Source organism: Syngnathus typhle, linkage group LG8 (assembly GCF_033458585.1).
Source record: "Syngnathus typhle isolate RoL2023-S1 ecotype Sweden linkage group LG8, RoL_Styp_1.0, whole genome shotgun sequence".
NCBI lineage: Eukaryota > Metazoa > Chordata > Actinopteri > Syngnathiformes > Syngnathidae > Syngnathus > Syngnathus typhle.
Genome location: NC_083745.1, coordinates 820,689 through 831,897, shown reverse-complemented (window position 1 = coordinate 831,897; position 11,209 = coordinate 820,689). Strand labels below are relative to the sequence as shown.

General features: G+C 50.1%; 1 protein-coding gene and 1 long non-coding RNA gene across 5 annotated transcripts; both read left to right on the top strand.

Annotated features, from left to right (window-relative positions):
• The first annotated feature begins 1,521 nt into the window (after nt 1–1,521).
• LOC133158294 (uncharacterized) lies at nt 1,522–3,606 on the top strand. Its single transcript, XR_009715186.1, has 3 exons — nt 1,522–1,998; nt 2,932–3,052; nt 3,148–3,606. It is a non-coding gene; the product is annotated as an uncharacterized LOC133158294 (long non-coding RNA).
• Nucleotides 3,607–6,240: 2,634 nt separating this feature from the next.
• Nucleotides 6,241–10,580, top strand: LOC133158668 (core histone macro-H2A.2). Of its 4 annotated transcripts, XM_061286018.1 has the most exons (10): nt 7,306–7,476; nt 7,548–7,621; nt 7,704–7,876; nt 8,479–8,585; nt 8,711–8,893; nt 8,996–9,100; nt 9,193–9,292; nt 9,371–9,460; nt 9,533–9,707; nt 9,850–10,580. In XM_061286018.1, the coding sequence occupies exons 3-10, from the start codon at nt 7,705–7,707 to the stop codon at nt 10,013–10,015; spliced, it is 1,098 nt and encodes a 365-aa protein (XP_061142002.1). In that variant the 5' UTR covers nt 7,306–7,476; nt 7,548–7,621; nt 7,704; the 3' UTR covers nt 10,016–10,580. The 4 variants fall into 4 exon arrangements, 3 of the variants coding, with proteins under 3 accessions (XP_061142000.1, XP_061142002.1, XP_061142001.1); XM_061286016.1 differs by lacking the exons at nt 7,306–7,476; nt 7,548–7,621 and adding an exon at nt 6,269–6,909; XM_061286017.1 differs by having other exon boundaries at nt 7,306–7,621.
• The last annotated feature ends 629 nt before the right edge of the window (nt 10,581–11,209 follow it).

The window sequence follows — 11,209 nt, the reverse complement described above, 5'->3', positions numbered from 1 at the left end:
TTTTTCCCCCCCCCCACTTTAAGCTTTGAGCCAGACGCCAATCTTCTATTTTGTCCGGCATTTTTTCTCACCGATTTTGCTCCTTCAGTCTCCATTTCCACAGAGCCTTTTCGAGAAGAAGACTGAGCAAGCGCTCGACTTTAAACATTAGCACGTCCTAATTACAGCGTACGGGTTGGAGTCTGCAGCGGGTCACAACTGCGGTGGACTTGTTTTGGTCTCAAGAGAGGGAAGGTGGAAAGCCACAGGAAGAGGAGAAAAGAGCCTCTAACATTTGTTTCCTCTGTTTTGGGTCAACCTCTGTTTTTTTCATTCACTTTAATGACTTCCTCGCGCCTCCTGATTGACATGATATGGTTTTTGCAAAGGTCGGTTAGGGGAAGGTTACTCATGGCGGGAGCTGTGGCGAAGGATGATGACAAGATGACAAAAGCATGCAGCGCAAAAAAACATATTCCTTTCTGGAACTCTCTTGGGAGCAGTGACACAAATTAGTCATCTGTAAGCATTCACCAGCGCACTGCGGTTCTGATGAATGCATCCAGCATATGTGAGCTGAGCTGAGCTGAGCTGAGCTGAGCTGAACTGAGCAGAGTTGAACTGAGCAGAGCTGAGCGCCTTTTCCGAGTAGCACGGTAGCACGCGGCATTTCAAAGCTCCTGTGTCTGCTCGACTCATTGGAGCAAGCGGGAGGGAGGAAGGAAAGGGACAAATTTGGCCAGAGTTAAAAGTGTCAAGCTATATTTCCTCTTCCCAAATTGTTGACTAATTCTTCCAGTTCCCAAGGCTTGAACTTTTGTTTGTGTCGTAAGCAACGCGAAGCAAGTATTTCTTTTTTGTCCCTTTCAAAATGACATTTAAATGTCGCTGGGTCAGATCCGACCGATATCATTTCCATTTCCTGATCAGATCCCTGAGTCAGGATGTGATAGCGGTGCTCTCTCTATATTTACCAAGTATTGTTTGTCCAGCAGATACGGACTTGAAAGGGATGGATGCCCGACTAAGAGGCTGGCATACTGACAGGGCCTTTGAAAGCAAACACCGCTTCGCTTTGGGATGGCGGCGGCGGCGGCGCGGCGGCAGTGGTGGGGCGACTGTCTGTCATCCTGACACTCCTAGAAGGAAACAAACGCTTGTAATGACAAGAAAACGTGAACTCACTCGGTCCCTCCATGCACTGAGTAACTCTCCCAAGAATTCCAAGTGGCTAGATAGCGCATGGACGAGTGAGCAATGCAGTCAGTCGCATTTGGTTACCTGGGATAGAAAGTTTCCCGGGAGAAAGAGGATATGCGTCCAATGGTGACTGTAAATTTACACAGAGGCAAAACTCCCCTGGGCTCTCAAGTCAAGGTTATTTCTAGATCCTTTTGAAAATCAAAAGGCACACACCTATAAATACGGAACATAAAACCAATTGGATATCACAATAATAAGTCGACAAAAGTAAGAAGAAAGTCACTCAGTAAGACGCTGAGGACATACGTAGGAATAGCGCTCACTCTCGGTAGAGGAGAAAGGAGGAGTTGGGCCCGTGGTCGACGCTTGTTTGGTGTTTTGTAATACACCGAGCCCAGGAAGACAAATTGAGAGGTTGACTTTGGAAATAGTAAACCTGCCAGAGCAGTGACAAGGAGCTTGCTTGCGCTGTTGTGACCACTTGGGCCAAAAAGGGACTTCAACAATAGCGGATGGAAGAGGAGAAAGCCCAACGAATATGCAACTTCTTCAAAGTGATCTGCAGGCAGGCAGGCAGAGCCAAAGCGGCGGCGGCGGCGGCGGCGGCTTCGGCCTCTCGCACGCAGGAGTCGGCTTACAGTGACGAGATGACTGACATAGGGTGATGGCCATTCGTCTGGGTGTCGCTGCATTCCACTTTCATGTTTTATTTCAAGAGCATGAATAACAGCTCTCATCACACTGCCAGAGTATTCTTGCAGCGCTTTCAAAGCTTGAGCTATTTGCTCAATGCCATCAAAAAGTCAAAGTCAGCAGGTAAGCTTTGAGAATAATTGTCAATTTCTGTCTAAGTGAAGCCCTTTGAGACTGCTTGTGATTTCGGGCTATACAAATCAACTTGACTTGACTGACTTGACTTGGCTTTGGGGAACTACTGCCCTACCTGGTCTTATGAATTGGGGAAGGATTGAAGGCTTCCCTTGTGCAATCACAATCAATCCAAGTGTTTTTGTAACAATTCAGCTCCTCAATTGGTGGACTCGATCGGGCGGGCGGGCGGGCCATTGTATGTGCACTACTTTGAAAGGATCGATGAATGTTTGTGACGGAACCTAGATGTACGACCTCGCTCGGCTTCGTATCTAGTCCGCCGTTGAACTGAAGTAGCTTTGTGCTCTTCGGACAAAAGACGAGATGGAGAATAGCATTGTTTTGCTCATCGTCATCATCCAGAATTACAGAAACTACGGAATGACGGAAACAATAGACTTTTACGTTAAAGGTTGTATTTCTAAACAAAAGAGATGTCTCATTTATTATACTTCAATTGAAAAGAAATACAGACAAAGTCCGGCCATTTGACAGCTCACTCGTGATTGAAATGTTCTGCACCAGTCGCATTTGTATGGGAACAAAATGTTGCTTTGACGGCAAGAGGAAATGGTGTGAATCGACCGTATGGGTATGTGAAAGGGTGCCAAGTAGAAATGCCAGCGCTAAAAATAGCCAGCTAGAATTCAAGAGGTGGCAGCGTGCGTGCGTGCCTGCCTGCGCTTTCTTGGGCTTTGTCGCCCGCCGCCGCCACTCTCGAGGCCCATTTTGTCAAGTCGCCAGCAGATGTCATCTCTAGGAACTCCACGCATTCAGATAACAACCAAAATGCCTGCAAGATGTCGGTCTTTGATTTCATTTGGAGAATGATAGCATGGAGCTAGCTTCTGTTGACCTTTTTTTTTCCATTTGTCCTAGGGCCACCTAGGGCAGCTGCTGCTGCTGCTGCTGCTAGTTTTTACAAGTTGAGCAATTCAATCAACAGGAGTAAGCTCTGTCCAAAGCATCTGGTGAGATGATCAAAAGTCCCCCAAACAATGTGAGCAATGCGCTTGCGAGGTACACTAAAAAGTCAGAAAGTGCATTGGCAGTACCATTGTTACCACTTGTTCCCCATCATATTTTTTGTTCAAGGCACACATCTGGGAAAATGTGTAAAGGATCCGCGAGACCAACGGCAGATACCAAATGCCATGTCTGGTTGATGTTTTGGCCGCAAATCGCCTGCGTGCCTCTCCTCAGGTCAGGACGGACAGAAGATGAATGCTCATAGGCACAGTGGGCATTCTCCAAAAGACTCGGAGTAACGTAAATTGTCATGACGTTTGGAGGGGGAGGAAAATGCAAACTCCAGAATCAAAGTACGTATGAGCAGGGCAATAGTATTTCAAATCGTTTGAAATGTACATTGCAAGGCAGACGTGGACCAGAGATGGACCAGAGGTGGACCAGAGATGGACCAGAGATGGACTAGATATGGACCAGATATGGACCAGATTCCACAAGATTCGCTCACTGCGATGTTGGTTCGACCTGAGATAGATAGGATTTGAAAATTCCATTGCAGCTAGCCAGGCAGCCAGGCAGCCAGGCAGCCAGGCAGCCAGGCAGCCAGGCAGCCAGGCAGCCAGGCAGCCAGGCAGCCAGGCAGCCAGGCAGCCAGGCAGCCAGCCAGCCAGCCAGCCAGCCAGCCAGGCAGCCAGGCAGCCAGGCAGCCAGGCAGCCAGGCAGTCAGGCAGCCAGGCAGCCAGGCAGCCAGGCAGCCAGCCAGGCAGCCAGCCAGCCAGCCAGCCAGCCAGGCTTCCAGGCAGCCAGGCAGCCAGGCAGCCAGGCAGCCAGCCAGCCAGCCACACAGCCAGGCCCAAACACAACTGAGAAGTGAGCTTCATCTGCCTGCAATTGCGGCAAGTGTCGCTAAACCGCTGGGTTGTTGGGAAGATCAAAAACGGAAGACTCTCATGGGGTCGGGGACTCCGATGATGTCAATAAATCAGAGAAGGGCTTGAACTGGAAAGGTTTGGGGATAATTGTAGTTGAGGTTTTTTTTTTTCTTTCTTTCAAAGATAGTAACTTGTAATAGTAATTACAGGCGGTGGTGACCTCCGGAGGATTCAACTTTCCCTGAAGGGATGCTAATCCGCTTTCTGAGCACTGCCAAGGTGCCCCAGACCGAAGCGGCAAATTCCCAGATCATTTGAAGAATAGAAGCTGAAGTGCGGAAGTAAAGTTTGAACGACAAACGCGCTTCTATCTGGGCAGGAAATAACAAGCAGCGCCGGAATGGACGTCACCAATGCGCACTCTAATCTGGGATAAGTGCTCATTGTTGTACAAAGTGTCCAGATCCGACCCTCCCTCCCTCCATCCTATCCTCAGCGAGGATGAACTCCATCACCTTCTGCCTGTCGACAAAGCACAAAGACCCTGAAATAAACCAGCGTGACCTCCAAACCTGTCATTGCCTCCATCCATCCAAGAGCAAAGAGGAAAGGCCGGGTTTCCCTCTTGGACTGACTGGTGTGAGCTCTCGGCACAAGGACCATGGCAAATTGAACCTGGCTGACGGGGTCATTTTCCCAGGATGAAACAAACAATGCTGCGGCGGATGGATAAGATGAACAGATGAATTCAAATGAGTGGAGATTTGAAGCACCATTGTCCAAGCGAGAAATGACATTTTTGCCAAGCCTGGGATCAAAGTCAAAGTCAAAGTCAAGGCCATCACAGGCACCACGCCACGGGATCAGGGCACAGGCACCAGCTTCAGTTCCAGCTCTAGCCCAATTGGAGGACTACTTGAAATGACTTTCTGCTTGCTTGCTTGAGACATGTGTGAGTGACTCCCACCTCTGCCCTTTGCCACAGTCATTGCTCATGCGGCCATGCTTTCATCTATAATAAGTGCGCTCATCTGGTCAGGCCGGCTATTTCCAAATTGCTTTTGAAAGTGACCTTTTCAAACAGTTCAACGTTGGGCAAAGTAGTACTTTTGGTGAGCAGGTGTTTAGTCCATTGCAAGCCAGCGCTGACTATGCCCATTTAGCTATGCCTGCAAAAGACATCTGCTGGGCCACTTTGAAGCATCTGCTTGACTACTAACTTCAAGCGGCCTACCCAACAGCAACAACGAGGACGAGGGCGAGGGCAACGACGACGACGACAACGACGACAACGACGTCGACGACGACAACACCAGACCAGACTGCCATCCCATTCTGGAAAGCGGATCAAGCCTTCTTTCAAGATACAAATGGCACTCTCCATAGGAGCTTTTTTCGTTTTGCCACAGCCTCGTCCATGCCTGACCCTGTTGAACGTGCTCTCACCAAGACATGGCTGGCTACACTCTCATCCTGATCCATCCATCCTTATTCCGACAATAAATCAAGTGAAAATGAAAAGGACAGCTCATCGATTGGTGCATGAAATGGGAAGTGTTTGGACATTTCAACACGTCTTCAACTGCTTTTCTATTCTAAAGTAGAAAGAGAGCTAAAGTTGAAGTTGAGCGCCAGGCAAATTACACTTGTCACTAGTCACTTCCTCCCAAATTCGACAGTCTGACAAATACTGTCGAGGAGACGGACGGACGGACGGACGGACGGAGCTGCAGGGGCCGATTAGCGCCCGCCCGCGGCCCACATCGGGCGGGTCCATTGGCAGTGTTTGAGCGCTGTTTGGAAAGTTGTTGCTCTTTTCCTTTCCACTTGAATGTACAAGCGAGCGAGCGAGCGACATTTATCTGAGAAATTTCGGGACAAGAATTTGTTGCCAACTTTTTAGCCACAGCGAGCACTACGTAGCAACATTACTATGAAGTGCACGATCTGAGAGCTATTTGCCCCGATAGTGAGTGAACAGAGTCACATCTAACAGAAGCCGCCTCGTGATTTCTGCTGAGAAATAAAAGAAAGAGCAATTGAGACTTTTTGTCAATCCAATGGTGAGGAAAATAAGGATGCTTGATGTCATTTGAATGACAAGTCGGTGAAAACGATGCAAGCAAATGTCTTGAAATGGAAAACAATTGAGGCCCTTGGCAACCAAGCAAACCTCCAGTTTGCTAATATGCCCCCCCCCCGGCCTCTTGCAAAAAAGATTTGGCTACACTTAGCTGTCGCGTCGAGATAAACTGAGAACTTCACACAGCTCTGCACTGACCTCTGCTGGTCAGGTGCAATACAGCACCAGTGCAGTGTCCAGCTGTCTGGACTCCAGCAGATCCTACCAAAGGTACCAGGGGTAGGGATGCAAGGGGCCTGATCGAGCTTGACGCCTAGCCGCGCCCCTGCGTTACAGTGATTGGAAAAGGTCCAATCGAATGTTCCGATCCATAAAGGTCGAATCAAATCATCCTATCCAAAGTTGAAGCGCATATTTCATTCCAAATGATCAGACAAAGCATGTCACTTTAAGGTCGATATTGCTAAGAATAGGTGTCCATTTCGCTGGTGTGCGATTGATTGCTGGCTGGCTGGCTGGCGGGCTGGCTGGCGGGCGGGCTGGCTTGTTCGAAATCAACTGGTGCATCACGACGCCATTGATTCCCCAAAAGTGTCGTTACAGGGGGGCGTTTTTTGGTTTGGGCATTTTCCCCCACCATCGGCTATTGAATTTTAACCCCTTTCCAGCATCAGCAGCGGCAGCACAGCCAGCCAGCCAGCCAGCCAGCCAGCTGGAGGTCCGGCTTAAACCCTGCGCTTGTCCTTCTTGGTGTGTTTTTAACAGGGGCTTGAAGGGGAGAGCAGCAAAACCACATCGAGACAGCCAGCTCAGCTCTGCTCAGCTCAGCTCAGCTCTGCTCTGCTCTGCTCAGTTCTGCTCTCATCTGGCGTGTCCGCTTCAGAAGCAACGAGGGCGCGCTTATCTCGTGTGCGTGCGTGCCAGAAAAAACAGGTAGGAAACTTAAAGCGTTGCTCTACATTGACGCATACGTTTTGCAGGCGCTACTCTCCATGTCCGATGTGCATGTCATAAGGATCGGAACTGTGCATGACAAAATAAGAGGCGAAGGAAAAGGAAGGGCCTCGCTCAAGTCAAGGAAAGCCTAACAGTAGCGAGTTGCGCGGCGTCATTTGACAACCAAATGGTTCGTTTCATTGCATGTGTCGCTCGGGTACTGCACTAGCTTTCGGATTCCGTGTTTAGACCGCGACCAAGTGACACTAATGTGCAATGGCAGCGTCTGCGCAGCTACGTTGTTGACTTGTGCTTGCTAAGCGCTCCCCCCTGCCCGCCCGCCCGCCCGCCCGCCCGTCCGTCCGTCCGTCCGTCCGTCTTTTGCATTGGCTGCGTGAAGTGCGCCTGTATCGCTCCAGATGCATCGCAATGTTCCCAAATATTGCAATAATTTTGCTTTCATCATTTAACAACGTCATCAAATGCTTCCCAGAAATACATTCGAAATGATTGACTCCGATTGGCGGCGCGGTGGACCTGACCTGACATACACGCAAGCAAAAAGTATTGGGACACCTGGCTGGCAGTGCCAACCATCAAAAAGGTTGCACACTTCTTACTTGCTGTGTGCAAAGGGATACGCTAGCCAGCCAGCCAGCCAGCCAGATACAAACGCAGAATGCCGTTGATCGGATCCGAAAGCTCGCAGGTTCTAAACACCTAGCTCTCCGATGCCAAGCAGGCAATTCAAAGTCGACTTTGCTACATCCTTACCTGTGTCTCATTTGAAGGATGTCAGCCAGAGGGGGGAAAAAGAAGGTGACCAAGCTGTCCCGCTCAGCCCGGGCAGGGGTCATCTTCCCCGTCGGCCGAATGATGAGGTACCTGCGCGCTGGCACACACAAATATCGCATTGGCATGGGGGCGCCAGTCTACATGGCAGCAGTCATCGAATATCTGGCAGGTAAGATGTCACGGCTTTTTGCTTACGCTCTCTGCGGCAATCCGACTTTTCTTCTCCTCCCTTTTTGGAGTCGGTTCCCAAGTCCCTATTAGCACCAAAATGGATTCATTTTTGGAGCATTTCAAATGAGCAACTGTCATGACGAGATTGGCGCTAGGCGAGCGACCGAATGCAGCCTGGACCGGCTTGGTTGATTGAAGAACTCCAACGGCGACGAGAGGCTCGACTAGGGACAGGACAAGACTAGAACGGGACGGGACGGAACGGAACGGAACAGACTGGGGACTAGACACAAGAAGTCGAAAGCAATCCGACAGGGAGTGACACGCAGACGGGACTTAAATGCAAGACAGGTAACGAGAGGCAGGTGACGGACGGCAGTTACATCGATTGTGAGCAGACTGGGAAGGGCGGGGAGGGGGGACGCCAACGCAAACCATGGCAACATTCAAACAAGGAAACAAACAGAGACGGATGGTGACAGCAACACCCGACATTGGCAACGCACCAAAGCGAGATCTGATGTTAAGGGATGCTTGGCCACCCTGATTCGGGGGGCAGAGCTGACGTCTCATGAATTTCCACTGTCTTCTGCGCTGTAGCGGAGATTTTGGAGCTGGCCGGAAATGCCGCAAGGGACAACAAAAAAGGCCGAATCACGCCGAGACATATTAAGTTGGCCGTGGCCAACGACGAGGAGCTCAACCAGGTAGCGAGCGACAAGCGTCCGACAACTTTTAGAAAGATTCCCAAAACAGCTTCTCTGATCGCCTTTATTCCATCATGATGAAATGAGAATTTAAAATACACTACCTTTCCATCCATATTTTCCAGCTTCTTCGGGGCGTGACCATATCGAACGGAGGGGTTCTGCCTCGCATTCACCCGGAGCTTCTCTCCAAGAAGCGAGGAAGCCGAGTCAAAGCCGACAGCCAGGCCGAGAAGCGGGAATCGGCCCGCGCCGCAAGCCCCAAAGCCTCGATAAAGGTTAAAGGCAAACGAGGGCGAAAAGCAAAGGTCGGTCGGTCGGTCGGTCGGTCGGTCGGTCACCAAAACGGCGCCCTAGCCAAGCGGCGCTAGCGTTAACGTATCCCTTGTACCCTTCTCCGTCTGGCGTAGAGCACAGACAACGACAAAGAATCCGTCCCCAACTCCACGGTGGAAGATGGCCCAGGGGACGGCTTTACCATCCTCTCGGCCAAGAGCCTGTTGCTTGGTCAAAAGGTAAGACTGTGGAATAAATAAGGCCGGCCACATTTCCTCTTCACGCTGGCTTTTCCTCCCAACACCGTGTTGTGGATGACGGCGAACGGCAGCTGTCTCTCACAGTGACCGAAGTGGGCAAAATCGGAACCATCAAGGTGGATGCTATCATTAACCCTACAAATGCAGAGATGGACCTCAAAGACGGTGTAGGTGAGAAAGCAGCGCATCGGAGACCTCTTTCTACCTTCTAGTACTCATCTGCTGCCGCCGCCGCCGCGTTGTTTGCAGGCAACGCTTTGGAGAAGGCAGGAGGTCAGGAATTCCTGGAGGGCGTCAAGGAGTTACGGAAAGCACAGGGACCTTTGGAGGTGGCGTCAGGTACCCGTTTGTCCACTGTTGCCAGGAAGGAAGTGGATCTTTGCGCTGATCCCTTTTCTCCCCACGGTGCAGTGGCAGTGAGCCAGGCCAGTGGAATGAGCGCCCGCGTCGTCATTCACTGCAATGTTCCTCAGTGGGGTTCAGACAAGTGTGAAGAGCATCTCGAAAAGACGGTGGAGAACTGCCTCTCGGCCGCAGAGGAGAAGAAATTCAAGTCTTTGGCTTTCCCCTCACTCCCTGCTGGACGGTGAGGGAGGAACCACCCACTTTTAACTTGGCTCTGGGGGCCACTGGGATTCATTCACCTTGCCTTTTAGCTTGTTACCAAATGAATTGGAGACTTTGTCCTAACTAACGGTGAACCTCCCTTTCGCTCCCCTCCCTGACAGGAATGGATTCCCGAAGCCCACAGCTGCCCAGCTCATCCTCAAGGCCATCTCCAACCACTTTGTGTCATCCACCAACTCCTCTTTGAAAAATATATACTTTGTGGTGTTTGACAGCGAGAGCATCGGAATATACCTTCAGGAAATGGCCAAGTTGGACTCCAAGTGAGAGGACCCGTGAGGATTTTTCTCGCTGGCCGCTGCCGACCGATGAAAAGTACATCCTTGTTTTATCTTTCTTTGCATCCTTTCCCTCCCTACTTGAAGTTCATCATTCAAATGTAAATATCCATCCAAGTAGAGAGAGGAAAAGGGGATCCGAACCAGCTATTCAAAGCTACCTTTTCCACACAGGGCCAGGTAAGTGTAAAGATTTGGTTTGCCCCTTACGTCCATCAAATCACCATTTGCACTGCATTTCTTCTATTGACATTGGTTGGATGATCGTCAAAAAGGGAAAATTGAAAAAAGGAACAATTGGAGAGAGAGAGAGAGAGAGAGAGAGAAGAGGATGCTTTATTTTAGTTCATTTTTTGGTTTTAGCAGGAGTGGCTCCAAGTGAAATCTATAAGCTGTATGTTGCTGTCCCTTCGAGATTTGAAGTCCCTCATTTAGGTTGCAGTGTTGTCACATTCCATGTCCAACTCAAAGTTATTTCTGGGCTTTGGTAGTTTCTGATACTGGCAAAACGAATGGGCTTCTCATTTTGCTTTGAAATAAAAGGTTTGACACCATTTGCTTCTGGGTGAGCGTTTCACATCTGAAACAAAGGCTGGATTGCAACAAGCTCTGCTTCAACCAAGGTGAATCCTGTCGCAGCCCAACTGTGATGGAGAACTCATTTGAAACGGACCTCTGGGATGCTTTCATGCTTAGGATAAGAACGGCTGCATCTTGTAGGTGACCTTTCTCCAAACCGCTTTCAAGAGGTATTTGCGCTATTTGGGGTCTATGAAGGAAAGCTAAACAGGAAGAGCGGCCGGCGGTGACAGAAATGCAGGTGTAGCGACCACTGCGGCTAGCGACACTCCAGTGCTCCCCAAAGCCCCTTTCTTGCAATTCCACCTCCAGTGCTCCCCAAAGCCCCTTTCTTGCAATTCCACCTCCAGTTCTCCCCAAAGCCCCTTTCTTGCAATTCCACCTCCAGTGCTCCCCAAAGCCCCTTTCTTGCAATTCCACCTCCAGTGCTCCCCAAAGCCCCTTTCTTGCAATTCCACCTCCAGTGCTCCCCAAAGCCCCTTTCTTGCAATTCCACCTCCAGTGCTCCCCAAAGCCCCATTCTTGCAATTCCACCTCCAGTGCTCCCCAAAGCCCCATTCTTGCAATTCCACAATGATCACATCTTCGGACTTTTCACCTTCCT